At 42.5% G+C, this 18279-nt stretch overlaps 1 protein-coding gene across 2 annotated transcripts in view; it reads right to left on the reverse strand.

Annotated features, from left to right (window-relative positions):
• Positions 1-17753, reverse strand: part of GPM6B (glycoprotein M6B) — a 169814-nt gene extending 152061 nt beyond the window's left edge. For both annotated transcript variants that reach the window (XM_050777232.1, XM_050777234.1), the window contains exon 1: positions 17447-17753. In XM_050777232.1, coding sequence (XP_050633189.1) covers positions 17447-17450 — 4 coding nt within the window. In that variant the 5' untranslated portion in view covers positions 17451-17753. The remainder of the gene's footprint in view (positions 1-17446) is intronic.
• Positions 17754-18279: the final 526 nt, after the last annotated feature.

Consider the following 18279-nt stretch of genomic DNA (forward strand, 5'->3'; position numbering starts at 1 on the left):
AAAAAACAGTTTATCGAAGAGGAGATGTTACAGCTCTGCGACTGCTCCTGTACAGCAAGGCTACCCCATAGCCAGAGAGTAGCAGCTCAGAGTAGTTTTGCAATCACATTTATATCCACTTTTTTTTTTTTTTTTTTTTTTTTTAAAGACAGAGTCTCACTCTGTCGCCCAGGCTGGAGTGTCATGGCGCAATCTCAGCTCACTGCAACCTCTGCCTCCCAAGTTCAAGCAGCAATTCTCCTGCCTCAGCCTTCTGAGTAGCTGGGATTACAAGCATGTGCCACCATGCCCAGTTAATTTTTGTATTCTTAGTAGAGACGGGGTTTCGTTGTGTTGGTCAGGCTGGTCTCAAACTCCTGACCTCGTGATCCACCCGCCTCGGCCTCCCGAAGTGCTGAGCCACTGCGCCCGGCCTATACCCACTTTTAATACTATGGAGGTTAAGGGGTATTTCATGCAGAAATTTCTAGGGAAGGGGTAATACCTTTTAGGTCACCAGGTCATTGCTGTGTAAAGGGGAGGTAATGCCCAGGTGTTGCCATGGCAATGGTAAGCTGACATGGCACACTAGTGGGCATGTCTTACAGAAAGCTGCTTCCACCCTGGCCCTGTTTTACCTAGTCCTCGATTTGGTCCAGTGTCTGAGCCTGTCTCTGGAGTCGAGTCCTGCTTCCTACCTCACTTCAAAAGCTCAGTCTACCTTAGTGTTTCTTAACCTCAGCACTCTTGACATTTGAGGTCTGGTAACTCTTTGTTGAGGAGAGGCTGTCCTGTGCACTATAGGAGGGTTAGCAGCTACGTTGGCCTCCACCCACTAGATGCCAGGAGCATCTCTCCACTCTCCGAATCTGTAACAACCAACAAGATCTCCAGACATTGCCAACTGTCCCTTGAGGGGGACAGAATCTACCCTAGTTGAGAACCATGAGTCTGACAAACTCTTCTTGAGGCAAAAAGAACCTCACTGTTGCTTCTTAAGGAATCTGAAGTCTCAATTTATCCCCAGTCCTTGGCTTTCCAAGCATTACCTGTAGGTACATGAGGCAGAGACTGCCAGGCAGAAAGTCCAACGTCTTCAAGCCTCCAACCAGGTTGACTTTTCAAATCAACAGCCCACTCTATGTCACAGCTACTTCACGTATGAGTTTTTCTTTTTAACAATATGTCAGTTGTCATGTTGGGCTGAGGAAACTGCAATTCAATCACAGAGTAGAAATACCACCACTTTTACTCAAATCCCTAAATGCTAAAATACGATAAAAAATAAAAAGAAATTTCAATTTCACATCCAAATTTAGACTTCAATTTTAAACTCTAGAGTTCTACAATGAGAGACCACTCCCAAGACAGAAACATATGACAAAAGAAGTTAATTTTAAAAAGGGATTTTTATGCCTGAGGCCTTTCAGGATTACACAAACCTAAGTGTACCTGGCCGGGCGTGGTGGCTCACACCTGTAATCCCAGCACTTTGGGAGTCCAAGGCAGGCGGATCACCTGAGGTCAGGAATTCAAGACTAGCCTGGCTAACATAGTGAAGCCCCATTTCTACTAAAAATACAAAAAATCAGCCTGGTGTGGTGGTGCACACCTGTAATCTTAGCTACTTGGGAGGCTGAGGCAGGAGAATAGCTTGAACTCAGGAGGCAGAGGTTGCAATAAGCTGAGATCGTGCCATTGCACTCCAGCTTGGACAACAAAAGTGAAACTCTGTCTCAGAAAAAAAAAAAAGAAAAAAAACCTAAGTGTACCTAAGTGTGCTGGCTAGTGGGGGATATCGATGCCCAGGGACAGCAGGTGACATGTGGAAAATGTCCGGCAGTCCAGTTTGGTTGTAGCCATCAGCAGCAGCCAGGGAATGGCAGCACCCTGTGAAAAATTGCATTTCCAAAGAGATGTTTTAGGAGAATTTATACTTGTGATTTCTGTTGCCCTTAAATAAATAAAAGTTTGAGGCCTTGTTGAGGAATAAGAATATTTCTGTGAAGTGATGGCTAACAGCCACACATATAATCTCATTTGACGGCTGAATAAACTGCTTTCCGGAATAAATCAAGCTCTTGCTACAGCCCAAGTACTGGCCTCTTCTTTGCAGGGTTAGCAGCTATGTAAAATATGCCAGGAGAAGTTTTCCATTAAATGTTTTAGGGAAACTAGGTAATCTTGAATCGACCAAGGAAATTTCATTATCATGAATAACATCTCCAAACATGGAAGTAACGCTTGAACAGAAGAGTTCCAATTAAATCTTTCCTGGGTTACTTTAGCTGCATCACTCTAAGATAATAAAACCTGGCTTTTTTTCTTTCTCTATTCAACCAAGAATTTGCATCTTGAATGTAAACTTGGTCTCTGTAATGGTGCACATCGGGTCATATTTTTCTTATAGAAGAAATCTGTATTTTAACATATTAAGGATTTTTATTTTCTTATGTTATGATATGGTAAAGGTTGGTTTAAGTAAAAATATCTCATTTCACTTCAGTTCAGCCTCCAAGACTCCTCCCAGGCATTTTACCTCCACTGAGTGGCATTGTGGGTCCTCCACCTATGTTTTATCCATAACATTTTCCACATGGGATCATGGCAGGTGTTACTTTGCTGACTATCCTCACTGAAGACAGAATGCCTTGAGGGCAGAAACTATTACACGTCATCACTAGCCAATACGGAGTACAACTGCTACACAGCAGACTCATCTGCACATAACCTTAATTCACCTGCATGGGACCAAATCACTCACCAGGTGTGAAAAATCATGACTTAATCATCCTTCTATTACAAGCTTAGCACTCACTCTAATAAGTATTTGGTGAATGGATAAAATTGATCCTTTATTTTTTATTTTTATTTTTTGACACTAGGTCTCACTCTGTCACCCACACTAGAGCGCAGTGGCGCAGCCATGGCTCACTGCAGCCTTGATCTACTAGGCTCAAGCAATCCTCTCACCTCAGCCTCCTGAGTAACTGGGACTAAAGGTTGCATATCAGCAGCCAGGCTAATTTTTTAAATTAGTTCAATAGAAACAGGGCCTCACCATGTTTCCTAGGCTGGTCTCAAACTGCTAGGCTCAAGCGATCCTCCCACCTCAGCCTCTCAAAGTGCTGGGATTAGGAGTGAGCCACCATGCCCGACCACAACCACCTTCAATGGAAGAATATTCTAATATCTAACTCAAACTCTATTTCCTCTTTTCTTGTATTCTGCATAAATACCTAAACAACAGGATCCCATCTTCAGGACTCCTGTGGACTTTGATGAGGTCCCTTCTTAGCAAAATTGTGAACTCTATCACTGTTTGGAAGTTTTAACATTCAATATATGACTCCCAGGACTCGTGGGCTCCCCGCTCTTGGAGAAAATATCAGGTAAGCAAAATTAATTTTGGCATGTTACCCACTAGCTTTGTCTTCCATTGGCAAGCATATTTTATTCTTGAATTAGTAGAACTGATTTGACTTCTCATTCTGCATCAATATGACAATGAAATCAATATCTTTCATGAAAATACTACTAGTTGGAAAATATAGCACAAGCAAGCAGCTAAAACTCAGCTTAGAAACTGAGTTTTCCCTCAGTGATGGTGGATTCTGTTCTCTTCCAGGAAAAGATGAAATTCTATTCAAAGGATGCATAAGCACATAATGCATCCTATACGTTTGCTACTCTGCAGGTTCTGGGACATAGTCACAGAGCTACCATATACAGCTCTTATGATCAGGCTGGTATGTGATAACTCAGAATCAGCTTCCCTTCACAGTTTCTATGCTAATCCGAACAAGTTTGTCCATCCAGCTGGACTTTCAGAAGTCACAGGTCTATGGAAGGGAACCACGGCATTGCATGGAATTAGATTTAACCCTAATTGTTTTACTTTATTTTTTAGAAACAGTGTCATTCTGTCACCCAGGCTGGAGTGCAGCAGCATGTTCATAGTTCACTGTAACCTCAAAGTCCTCAGCTCAAGCAATCCTCCCACCTCTATTTCCCAAGTAGCTGGAACTATAGGCAGGCGCCACCATATCTGGCTTTTTTTTCTCTCTCTCTCTCTCTCTCTCTCTCTGTAGAGATGGGGTCTCGCTATGTTGCCCAAACTCCTGGCCCCAAGTGATCCTCCTGCCTTGGCCTCCCAAAGCACTGGGATTACCTTACATTTTACCTTTAAAAAATGCCACAAAAACTATGAGGGACCTTGAAATACAATTTTTAAAGGTATGCAAAAACATTATCTTGGGGTACAAAAGAAAATCTAAATGTTTGAAGAGACATACCATATACACAAATGAAAGACTTAACATAGTAAATACATTGACTGTCATGAAATTATTCTGGCCAGGCGCTGTGGCTCACGCCTGTAATCCCAGCACTTTGGGAGGCCAAGGCGGGCAGATCACGAGGTCAGGAAATTGAGACCATCCTGGCTAACACGGTGAAACCCCATCTCTACTAAAAATACAAAAAAGTTAGCCAGGCTTGGTGGCGGGCACCTGTAGTCCCAGCTACTCCAGAGGCTGAGGCAGGAGAATGGCGTGAACCCGGGAGGCAGAGCTTGCAGTTAGCCGAGATCGCGCCACTGCACTCCAGCCTGGGCAACAGAGTAAGACTCCGTCTCAAAAAAAAAAAAAAAAAAAAGAATTCTTCTATAAATTCACTGCAACTCCACTCAAAATCCTGACAGGGATGTTTGTGGAGCATGAAAAGCTGATTCCAAAAGCAAAGGATCAAGAATAGGTCAGATACTTTTAAAGACGAGCAAAAGGAGAAAATTTCTCCTAAGAGATAGCCAGGTTTATTCTAAATCTATAGTAATGAAGACAGTGTAACAATATCTCAAAGATGCCAAAACAGATCAAGGAACAGAATGAAGTCCATAGATGTACTCACACATATAGTAGAGAAGTACAGATATAGATATTATCGGGGGGAAAAAGTGAATTATTAAGTGCATGGTATTTCTGTATAGGAAATAAACAATTTTTAAAAATATCTTTCTATCTAAAACTATACCAAAAAATAGAATCCCAATGGAATAAAGACTGAAAAGTGAAAAGCCTGATTTTAGAAAAACTTTCTTTTAGAAAATACTGACGATTAGAAGAACATTTTCATGACTTTGGGGAAACAATTTTGAAACAAGGCAAAGATAAAAAGCACAAGTCATAAAAAATTAAAGGAAAAGATTGATAATTAGGACTTTATTATAATAAAAAAGATTTAGTACAACAAAAGATGTATTCAACAAAGTTAAAAGATAAGCCATAGAGAGGAAGATGATATTGAAAACACATTTTAACTAAGGATTAGTATACAGAAGTCATAAAGAACTACTATAAATCAAGACAAATACAAATAAGGATCTAAATGGAAGAGAAAACCCAAAGGGCCAATAACCTACACAAAACTTTCAACCTCTCTAGAGAAATTCAACATAAAAAAAACAATGAAATATCACTTCATACCTATCAGATATTTGAAAAAATAAACAACGTGACAATATCAAATGCTGGTAAAAATACAGAGAAGCTAGAATGCTCATTCACTCCTGGTGGGAGTATAAACTGATACCACTACTTGACAAGCAGTGGTAACACCACACGATTTAAAGCTAGTTCCGTGTGGTGACAAAGCATTCATTTTGCTGACTGCATCATTTACTCTGGTTAAGAAGATAACAAAGTTCCTCACTGAAAGAACACAGGTAAAGTATTATTGTGTTAAGTCCAAACAAATGAGAAGAAAAGTCAACTGGCAAACCACAATTTCCTACGTAGTTCCATTTTCAGGATGAAAACCAGAAATCATCCCAGGCCTTTGGTCCTTTGTCCACACCTCTACTCCATTTGGAATATCCACTAGCCAAAGATTCACTAACTACTGATAATTCAAATAATTCCTAAAATTTCACCTTCTACAGGAAACTAATTGGAAGGAGGCAGGCCTCAACATCTATTACATCCTTAAGCCCTGAAGTTAGCAAGCATTCACGTTGATCAAATCCTGAATAGATATGCAACACCTACAGCTTTGTCTTCATTCACAACTCCTCAAAATGTACTTTCCATTTCTGAAGGAGATAATGGGGACACTTTATCTTTGTAATCTCTCCAGTTGTATACATGTTTTCATGTATCTATCTCATCTTTCATAAAGGATTTTCAAAGTCCTTCTCACAGCTGCTATGTCAATGCTTTAGAGGGTAGGAACCAATGATATGTGTACTCCCTAGTACGGTTTTACACATGAAGGCATTTAATAAATGCTTTTAAACCATAATGGTTTAGAAGCGGATCTCTTTTCCAGACAGAAAACATCCTTCTGTTTCAAAATAATTTTATCAAATGTTGAGCAAGACACACCAGACATGAGAGTTCATACTGTATTATTCCATTTATATAAAGTGCAAAGCTCTGCTGACAGAAACTAGGGGTGATTAGACTTCATCGGGTATATCTGTAAGGCAGCTTGAGGAGGCTTCTAAGGGGCTGGTAATGTTCTGCTTATTAATCTAACTGCTGGTTACATTTATAAAAACTCATTAAGCTGTACACATGATTCGCCCACTTTTCGTGTATACATATTATACTTCAACAACAATTTTTAATGATTTTATATTTGTGCCGCTTACAAAACATCTAAAAATATTTGTGACATCATATAATAGAGCTCAAAACAGTTTTTAATAAACTGGTACAATGGCTTTGCAAAATGGTAATAATTCATAGGATGGAAATTAATCCCTTTAAGGTCCCAAATTCTTTTTAATTACCATGGAAACTGTCAGAATATGCCAAATGAGAAAACAAAAACAAAAATATAAAGTACTGCATCAAATCAAGTTATCTTAAGAGCTTGACTTACATTGCTAATTAAATCTCCATTCTTTGCCCATTATGTGAAGGAACAGATGCCTGAATCTGAGCGTCCATCTTAAAATGCACCATTTAAACATTCTTTTCAGGAAGACATTGTGAAACATTTCTAAATCTAAAACAGTGACCCAATGCACATACAATATAGCAGATTTTCTAGGCTCCTTCTGACCCTCACTTCCAATGTTCTTGTTCTTTTTACGCTGGAACTATTTTGCAAGTATGGTCAGATGTCTCAGAAAACACTGACTTACGGTCTCCATTTGCAGGGAGGAGTCTAGGTTGTGGGGGCTGGGATGTAGGAATGGCAGAGAGATCAATGGCTATAGAAAACAGATCTCTAAACAAGGGGGAAATCAGTCCTTGCTCTTCCAACTCCTGCATCTCTCAAACACGTGAACAAACGTAATGAAGACATGACTAAGGACGGAACGTGCAGGAAGGATGCCTTAAAGGCTTAATCTGGGTAGATTTGATTACAGCTAAGAAGATGAATTCTAAATTTGGAAAGGCCATCAAGGTAACTAAGGATGTCACTAGATCCTTCATGTCTTTCCACTTAATGAGGAGAACAAAAGATGATGAAAACTATTTTAGTAAGCAAAGGATCTTCACAGATTCAGTCCTTTCAGAGATAAGGTGCACTAATCATTAGAACAAGTTACCAAGGAAAGCCAGGCACACTATTTCCCCAGAAGGTTGGCCTCATTATCGAGATGGTTTAGACATGATTTTACTCCAAGGAAGAATGACTTAGGTGGTCTGCAAAGCTCCCCATTATATCTCCAGATTCTCTGATGATGTAAGAAAAAGATAAAATAAATAAATAAAACTTCCTTCAACTAAAAAAAAAAATCAAGCATTCCTTTTGGAAGGAAAAACCTTTTAAACGAGAAATCCTCCCATTCTGTAGATGTGCTCAACCAAGTTCTCAACAACGCTACTACTCAGATTTTATGATATTGTGAGAAACAAAAGGTTTTCAATCCCTCTTACCCTTTAAGTAGTGGTTCTCAATATGGTGCTCCCCTCCTCCCTCCCTGGGTTATGTGGCAATGTCTGGAGACATTTTTGGTTGTTACAACTAGAGGACTGTTACAACATGTAGTATATAGAGAACACAGATGCTGCAAAACACTCTACAATGCACAGGACAGCCCTCATACTCCCCCAACAAAGAATCATCCAGCCCAAAATGTCAATAGTGCTGAGGTTGAGAAACCCTGCTCTAGAAGTATACTTAAAAGTGAAGATAAAAGGACTTCTTTTATTTTAGTATCTATCTCCAGTTGGTCCAAAGAAGAAAATAGAATTTAACAGTCCTACAAAAACTAAACAAATAAATACCCAAGCAAATACTAAACTCAACTCAAGATCTATTCGAACTCAAGATTGTTTATAATAGATCTTGTTATACCAAGTTCAAATATACCGAATTATATACAGCCATTAAGAGTAAAATTCCAAAGATCAGGTTGAAATACTTTTGGCAGATTTTATTTTTTTCTAACCAAGCAAGCAATTCTTATTTTTAGATACTTAAATTCTACTTTTGATTACTAGAAAACATACTCTTTTTTCATTAAGTGGTCAACTTACCTATCAGATATAATTATTACATGTAAGTATCAAGCTATTAAAATAAATTTTAGAAATACTGATCAAGAAAAATAATAAGAATACCAATTACCTACACCACTAGAAATGAGCAAGGGAGGCCAGGCGCGGTGGCTCACACCTATAATCCCAGCACTTTGGGAGGCCGAGGTGGGCGGATCATGAGGTCAGGAGATTAAGACCATCCTGGCTAACACGGTGAAACCCCGTCTCTACTAAAAATACAAAACAAATAGCCAGGCATGGTGGTGGGCACCTGTAGTCCCAGCTACTCGGGAGACTGAGGCATGAGAATGGCGTGAACCAGGGAGGTGGAACTTGCAGTGAGCCGAGATTGCGCCACTGCACTCCAGCCTGGGCGACAGAGCGAGACTCCGTCTCAAAAAAAACAAAAACAGGCCGGGCGCAGTGGCTCAAGCCTGTAATCCCAGCACTTTGGGAGGCCGAGATGGGCGGATCACGAGGTCAGGAGATCGAGACCATCCTGGCTAACACGGTGAAACCCCGTCTCTACTAAGAAATACAAAAAATAGCCGGGCGAGGTGGCAGCGCCTGTAGTCCCAGCTACTCGGGAGGCTGAGGCCGGAGAATGGCGTGAACCCGGGAGGCGGAGCTTGCAGTGAGCTGAGATCCGGCCACTGCACTCCAGCCTGGGCTACAGAGCGAGACTCCGTCTCAAAAAAAAAACAAAAACAAAAACAAAAACAAAAACAAACAAAAAGAAATGAACAAGGGAACATCACTACAGATCCTATAGATAACAGGATTAAACAGATAATACAAAATATTATGAACAACTTTATGCCAACAAATAACTTAGATAAAATGGACAAAGCCCTTGAAAACCACAATTTACCAAAATTGAAACAAAGAGAAAGTCTGACTATTCCTCTGCTAAAGAAATACACTTCATAACTTAAACATTTCTACAAAGAAAACTCCAGACCCAACTGGCTTCACTGGTAAATTCTTGCAAATATTTAAGAAAAAAAAAAAATGGCTGGGCACAGTGGCTCACACCTGTAATCCCACCACTTTGGGAGGCTGAGGCGGGCAGATCACCTGAGGTCAGTAGCTCAAGACTAGCCTGGCCAACATGGTGAAATCTGTCTCTACTAAAAATACAAAAAATTAGCCAGGCATGGTGGTGAATACCTGTAATCCCAGTTACTTTGGAGGCTGAGACAGGAGAATCGCTTGAACCCAAGAGGCCAAGGTTGCAGTGAGCTGAGATCACACCATTGCACTTCAGCCTGGGTGACAGATCTAGACTCTGTCTCATAAAAACAAAAACAAAACAACAACAACAACAAATCCCACTTTTAAAATTAATAATCCGGCCAGGCACAGTGGCTCATGCCTGTAATCCCAGCACTTCAGGAGGCCGAGGCGGGTGGATCACAAGGTTAGGAGATGGAGACCATCCTGGTGAACATGGTGAAACCCTGTCTCTACTAAAAATACAAAAAATTAGCCAGGTGTGGTGGTGGGTGCCTGTAGTCCCAGCTACTCGGGAGACCGAGGCAGGAGAATGGTATGAACCTGGAAGGTGGAGCTTGCAGTGAGCCGAGATCACGTCACTGCACTCCAGCCTGGGTGACACAGCGAGATTCCATCTCAAAGAAAAGTAAAAAAAATTAATAATCGAGTAAACAGACATGGAAGTTGGTTCTGTTCCAATCCTCAACCCCTCTGGAGTCACACCAAAGATCAACCCAATATCATTCCATCCCAGAAAACTAATACTTCCCTTCCTTCTCTCTTTCAAGAGAGATTAGACAATGGACTAGATTTAAAACATTTTTGTAAGAATCATTTATATGTATCCATTTGTAATCAACTAAAACTCATTACTCCCATCTGGCTTTCAGTTCCCTGACCAAATCGTATTTCCTACTCTCTCCCATACCTACTCTCTGCTATGGCCAGGCCAGTTTCTTCAGAATTCCCCCAATAAACCTTGCTCACTCATGCCTCTCTTTCATGGGTTATTCTAATCCCTTCCACCTTTCTCAACACTCCTCAAATCTAAGTCTCCACTGGAAACTTCATATAAGCCACAAGGTTTTACCTTTATCAGAACTCCTTCCAAACTTTTATCTGGAATTTTACAGTTAGACACAAATGATTCTCTCAGTGGGTTTCTTTTATCCCCTTGGGGAGACCATCATTTCCCTCCAGCTGCCATGTGCCTGCTTAAAATCCCTTCCTGATTCTCTGTGACCAACAGGGTAATGACCAAGTTATTTCCTGGTACTTTACAATCTGGCCTCAGCTCTCCCCACTCCCCTACATTGAGGCCATTCCCAACTCAACATACCCACACAGCAGCCTCTGCCATGGCTCCTGCTTTTACACATTTGTATCCAGGGCCTGGAACATCCTCTCCCACACATGTGGACACCCTGACCCCCATCTTCCTGTTCATCCTTGAAGACTCTCAGATCTAAAGTAACTTCCTCCCTAGGGAATCCCTGTTTGAAATACCACCTTCCACCTTTTTTCCTCAGATCTTCTTTTTCCTACAGGATCTTGTACTTTTATTATAGCTGTTTATCTGCCTTTCAGAAATGACTGTGGTTATTTGAGAACAGAGTCTTATTTTTCGCTTCAAAACTTAGCACAGTACTTGGCTCATCTGAACAGGACTCTGAATGCTTGCTGAGTGAGCAGCTGTCCAATATTCCCCCGAGAGCCCCATGGTGATGGGCATGTGACAGGAATTCAAAGGCTTAGAGACTGGCACATGCTAGTTGCATGACATTGTGGTAGGTACTCGTTTAACCCTAATACACATGGCGAGGATGGAAACACAAAGCTGCCATTGCGTTTTAATCATCAGGGCAATAATGAGTTTCACTGAAACAAAGCCTTCCACCCCAATCTTTCCAGAACTTCAAAAACCTGACCAGAAGGAAGTACTTTTCACCAGAGAAAGTATTTCATAGCATCAGAAGAAAAAAAACTCAAAGCTCAAGGCAAAAAAAGCTGATGAAAGAACATCCAAACTGCTCTTTCAATTGTTTTTGTGTCTGTGTATGCCTGGCAGCAATCAAATTACTTATAAATAGCAACTTCAAGCTCTGAAATTGTTATTCTGTGATAAAAGTATTAATATTATTAAAGAACAATAATTTATGTAATTTACCCTATTTAATTTAGCATAGTTTACCAGAGTTTGCAGTACATAAATGTTAATTTAAATACCTTGAAATCTATCATTTTAATGTTGATAGACCTTAATAAAATGCATACGAATCCTCATTTTTTAAACATTTGTGGAACACCTACAATATGCCGATCATTCCAATGAACACCGGGGTATAACAATGAATAAAACGATTTCTGCTCTTGACAAATTTGGTATTTGAACAGAAAGAGGCATATTAAAAACACTAACATGCCAGCCATCATGTTAAAATTATTAAATGGATGATGATGGCTCAAAATATACCAGATGCTCTCTTACCAATGTTTACCTAAAGGACCCCACCCATCTACCCCATATCCTCCATTCTTTTTCTAAACCATACTGATCACTGTCCAGAACTTAGGTTCTAGGCTCTTTTCCAATATATCTATGTACTGCTTCTCCCACCAGTAGTGTACTTAAGTCAGTAGTGTTTGTTCCCAAACCTGTTTACGCCAGCTGTACTTGTTACTAGAATTATGAAACCTAATTCGATATTACATAAACTAATAAAATATGAGTGCCAAAAGAGAGAGTTTTTCCTTTCTTTGAAAACCAGGTTGATTACTTTGGAGAGTCTTAACAAAAATGAGTCACTTGAGAAAATAGTTGCAAAAGTAAGTATGGGCAAATTTAGAGGTTTAAGGGGAGTGGGGTAGGTGATATAAAGGGATTCTGCCCAGAGACTGGTTCCCAATGCCTTTAAGTTTTCATTCTACTTTAATGTAAGAATCTGAAGCTGAAAATCAGAAGCCAATGAATTTTGGCTGTGATTTACGTAAGAAAGACTTCTAGGAACTCCAATCAGGTCCTTGCACTCAAAGCAAAGGGCTTGACTCTACAATAAAATATCAGCAAATTAATGTTTACAGTTAAACAAAATGTTTAGGATACATGTGGTACTTTTTATGATTCATCCCTTTGGCATTTCCAATAAACCATCCAGCTGCTTGGTCCTGGATGTAGCAGATAAGAGTGTTTTCTTCTTCTTTTTTTTTTTTTTTTTTTTTTTTTTTTTTTTTTTTTTTTTGAGACGGAGTCTCGCTGTGTCGCCCAGGCTGGAGTGCAGTGGCCAGATCTCAGCTCACTGCAAGCTCCGCCTCCCGGGTTCACGCCATTCTCCTGCCTCAGGCTCCCGAGTAGCTGGGACTACAGGCGCCCGCCACCTCGCCCAGCTACTTTTTTTGTACTTTTTAGTAGAGACGGGGTTTCACCGTGTTCGCCAGGATGGTCTCGATCTCCTGACCTCGTGATCCGCCCGTCTCGGCCTCCCAAAGTGCTGGGATTACAGGCTAGAGCCACCGCGCCCGGCCGATAAGAGTGTTTTCTAAGAAGCCCTTGGAAAAGCCAAGCGGTATGGTCAACAGCTTTTGGTAGAACAAAAACATAATAAAGAATTAATGATTTCTTGTTTGTCACAAACGGTACTCCGTGGTATTCGACTATGAGGTTTACTTAAAATGTCGGTTTGTGTCCCGATATTAAAAGGGAGCTCTCTCCAAGATCCAAGGGTGGGCTCCTTACTAAATCTTTAGACTCAGAGGGAGGGAAGCTAGCATATTCTGGGATTACTTCCTGCCCAGTTATTCATCAGGATTCCACTCCTTTGTGTCTCCCACTGCATCTGAATTCCTGAGCAAGCTTCCAGAACCAAGCATTGCATGTATGGGTCTTCAGCGTGCTTCTTTCTGAGTGCAGCCTCTGAGAGTGGCTGGAGCCTGGATGTCGGGGAAGAAAGGGATTCAAGGAGAAGAGGTCAGGAGAAGCTAAAGCTGGAAGTGTTAAAGAGGGAGAACATTATAGCTTCCTCCACCAGTTCCCTCAGAGAAGAGTCAATCATGCTGGAAGCATGCACATCGAAGACGCCAGCATTTAACCCAACTACAGATGATACTTCTGATGCGGGCTTCATGCATTCAAGTAGTGTTTAGACCATCAGGGAGCTGTTTTCTCATGTTTTTCAAGCATAACATTACTCTCTCATTTCTTTTTTCTAAATTACATACTGGTTGACCTGTAAAGACCCAAACAAATAATTTCATCAAATTCTTTTATTTTATAGTAAACTAAAGTTAAGAAGAGAAAATTATTTACCCAAGATCACACAGCAAGCTAGTGGGCAAGCTGGGGCAGGCACCAGGGCTTCTCTGCTTAACAGCCTTCTTTGCTTCCTGGCTCCAGGAACCAGGAGCACAAGCACCTCCTGGGATCTTGTCAGAAATGCAGAAACTCAGGCCCCACCCCAGGCCCACTGAATCAGACACTGCTTTTTTCACAAGATTGCTAGATGATCTGTACACATATTAAAAAGAACGGCTCTAGACCAAAAGTTTTAAAATGCTATTTAGTGAAATTATTGGTATTTAAATATATAATCCTTATAAAAACTTCCTTACCACAAAATGGGTCAAAACAATTATTTCAATATTTTGTTGTATCTGATCATTTTGTATACAGTTTCCATTTAAAATTATAGGCAATTGGCCACTCACAGTGGCTCACGCCTGTAATCCCAACACTTTGGGAAGCAGAGGAGGGAGGATCCCTTGAGGCCAGGAGTTTGAGACCAGCTTGGGCACCATAGCAATACCCTATCTCTACAAAAAAAAAAAAAAAAAAGTAAAGCTTAGTCGGGCATGGTGACACGTGCCTGTAGTCCCAGCTACTTGGGAGGCTGAGGTGGGACGACTGCTTGAGCCCAGGAGTTCCAGGCCACAGTGAGTTATTACATCAGGCCACTGCAGTACAGCATGGACAGAGTGAGAACCTGTCTCCAAAAGATAAATAAATAAAATTATAGGCAAAGAAACAAAATCAGCATTTCTCTCTGGATACATACGCCATATTAGAGCAGGATGGATATTCCACAAATGCCTTATAAGAGGTTATTACATGGAATTCACTTAGTTGCTATGTCTTCAGGCCTATGAACAAGGTAACAGAATCAAAATTCTGTTGGGCAATGCAAGTTCCTATCAGATAAAACCAGAGTTAACACTGAAGGGTGTGTGTGTGTGTGTGTCCATGTGTTGTGTGTGTGCACACTCACTCACCTTCACAATATGTGCAGCCAAACATGGAACCCTTCAGCCAGAGAAATAATTAGTTTCAACACACTCATTTAGGTAGCATACTGCATACACAATACAGCAACATCTCATTGTGCAAAACAACCAAAGTTACTGAACAATCAAATACACTTCAAACATCAGTTGGCTCATTCCATTTACCTGAACCCTCCAGAAGACACAAATCCATAGAGACAGAAAGGTTAGTGGTTGCCAGGGGCTGGGGGGAGAAGAGAATAAGGAGTGACTGCTAAAAGGGTACAAGATTTCTTTTTGGGGTTGATGACAATGTTCTAACATTAGATAGTAGCGATGGCTGCACAAATCTGAATATACTAAAGACTTGTATACTTAAACGTGTGAATTGTATGATATGTGAATTATATCTTAAGGCTATAAAAAAACTGGCTTAACAATTAAAACCCATGTTTTCTTTTAAGATGTAATGAAAAGTGAAATTATACATACCACCACTACTCATTATTTTATTTTTAGTTTAAAGATTGTAAATACCTTAAAATTTGAGTCTGAAGGGACTTTTATTTCTACAAACCTCATTTATTTTACCAGTAAATTAACTGATCCAGGTTAAGGAACTAATTGTATTAAGAACCAAAGTCCCGACTTAATGGGCCAATGGTCAGAATTTTCCCAACGTTAAATCATTTCAATTAAAACATTCATAAGAGGATGTACGGTAATCAAATACATCTGGAAAAATAAAACCAGTTCATGGCCCTGTGGTGTATTTACTAACAGTCTACCAAAGGAAATCAGTATGTTTCCTTTTTTATATGAAGGGAACTTTCTTTTTAATGTAAAAACTAAAACCAAAACCAAGGATACTGCCAGAACCAGTGAAGTATGCACAAATTAACATAAATTGGCAATTGAAGTGTGGAGCCAACAATTGTCCAAAACACAAAGTACTTCCTTAAGAACAGGTGTCTGGCTCCGGCCTTTGCTTCATGAGAACTTCACCCAGCTTCCACACCTATTTAAAAATGAAGCCCACCCTACCCCTAAATCAGTCCAAAGTATTGTGAAAGTTATTCTGAAGAAGGTCCCCGTGTGATAATTCCACACTCAAATTCCACGTACAAATCCAAACGCCTAGCGTTAAATTAAAATAAATAACGATTTCAGAAAAAGTAGTTGATGCTTTCCTCAATACCACACGTGTTCGTAACTGCAACATCTTTGGTGGCAATTATCACCAAAGTGATCACAGGCTGAGTAGCAGTCATCCTCCGAGCCTCATTTTGTGTATGAGTCTCATTTAAAACGGAGGTTGAATGGTGTGACTGCTCACATGGGGGACATTAAGAGAAGTAGAAACCGGAGTTACAGGCCACTCAATTCTGCCCTTTCTAGAAGAATCTTATGCTAGTTCTTGCCTGACTTTTTAGAAAGAAATTTTCCTGTTGGATTTGGTGGGCCTTACCTCCTTTCATATTTTGATCACCTAGTAAATTTTTTAAAAATGTAAACGAGCTTCCTTTGAAATGCAAAAAAGTGCCCCCCTTACTCCTCACCAAAATTTTAATCAGTACAAAATTATCGCCCCCCCACACACACACACACAATTAATAGCAGAGATAATGTGAAAGAGGGGGATAAATGATTAGGGGGAGGGGAGGAGCGGGCAAGCAATTCCCAAGCCCTCACCATTAACCCACAATGGTTAAACCCACTGACGTCCTCGTTAGGAATGCTCTTCACAGTGTTTATGGCTTGTGGCTGGAGTCTGTCACTAGAGAAAGATAACGGAGCAGGAAGAGAAAAACCCTTTCCCAAGCACAGCTGTCACACGTTTCCAGGAGTTCTGCGGAATGAGGTTGATTTCCACAGCACTCCTTACGAGTTTTCCTCCCCATACAGTCTCTCCACTTAACGACATGTTGCTGACGGCAGCATTTCAGGGTGTTAGGAAATGACAAAAAGAATCCTACAGCCGCCTTACACCAGCCTTGGGCCAGGTTGAAGATATCAGATTTTCACCCTCCGGAGCGGAGCCTTTTGCCGTTGCTAGCCGTTCCCCCGTTGCATTGGAACCCGCTCAGCATACCGTCTCCACCTGCGCCCGGGCCGCATTTTGATAGTTGGAACAAGGGACAAAGAGGAGAGACTCAGCCTCCGTCCCATCCTGTCCCTCTCTTGAAACCACTTTCCTGGTTTCAAGGGTCAAGGTTTCGAAATGAGCTCCCGGAAGACCCCAGGCTTGGGGAACCTGGTGTTTGTTTCGCGCGGGCTTAAGGAGAACAGAACCACTGCGGGGCGGGGCGCGGCAAGACTGGACTGGGAGCTCGGGCGACAGGGAGAGCGTCCCGGGAAACAGGCAAGAAGCTACTCTCTACCGGCCCCTTAAAATAAAGCACGAACCCGGGACGCGCTGTCTGTTCTCTCTGCAACTCCTCCCGGGGACCCCGCTCTTAGGCTCCCGCGAGCTGCACGTGCGGGGTGCAGCCTGGGCGCAGCCGGAGCGGGGACCCACCCTAGGATACAACAGGGAGGCGCACCTGGCCGTTCCGGACACCTGCGCCGCGCCCCTCCCACCTCCAGCGTCCCGGCTTCGTCGCGGAGGTGGCCGAGGAGGCGCCACCTGAGCGGGGGAGGGGCGGGACCCTCGGAAGGGCGCGCCCTCCCGGGGCGGGGGCGCGAGACCGTGGCCGTGGCGCGGAGCCAGCGCGCTCGCTTACCCATGGCTGGAGACGGGCGGGAGGGGTGCGGGCTGCGGGCGTTCGGGCTCCCCGGGGATGGGCAGAGCCGGTGGCACAAGTTTGCAGGTCTGGCGGGCACGTGCGCTGACCGGGCTCCTGCGGGCTGCGCTGCGCGGGGCTGGCCGCTGGCTCCTAGCTCCCGGCCGGGGTGGGAGCGCGGCGCGGCTCCGCCTGCACTGGGGGCCGGCCGCGCGGAGAGGGGCCCTGACGTCAGCGCCGGGGGCTTTGTGCGCCCGGAGCTAGAGCCCGATTGGGGGCAGCGGGAGCGCGGAGTCTGCAGGCAAAGCCCGCGGCTTCCTCTGGGACCCCCGGGCGAGCGCCGAGGGGCGCGGGAACCCGAAAAGCCAGCGAGGGGGATGGGTAGAGAGGGGAGTGGGCTTCTAGGATCGCGGAGGCGGCCATCCGCGTCCCAGATGAAAACTATTATGGCCGGGGGAGGTTGTGGGGGACGGGGTGCTTTGAGGTCTTAGCCACACCCATTATATAGATAAAGAAACTGAGGCCCGGGACACTGGACGAAGGACACTTAGTACTTAACAGCGTTGCCTCAATCCACAGTCTCAGTTCCTTTTGTTCAAATACGAGTCGTTACTTAATTCAGTGGGTCTCAACCCTGGCTGCAGAGGAGAAATCAGCTGGGGAGCTTCTGGAAACCCGATTTCATCATGGCCTATGCGGGTGGGACCCAGGCATCTGTTCTTTGAAAGCTTCCCAGGTGATTCCAATGTACATCCAAGGTTGCGAAACATTGACATAAGTAACTTGTAGGTGGCTAATGACAGACACAGGTAGCACCCTCCAATCTAGAGTGG

Source organism: Macaca thibetana, chromosome X (genome assembly GCF_024542745.1).
Source record: "Macaca thibetana thibetana isolate TM-01 chromosome X, ASM2454274v1, whole genome shotgun sequence".
NCBI lineage: Eukaryota > Metazoa > Chordata > Mammalia > Primates > Cercopithecidae > Macaca > Macaca thibetana.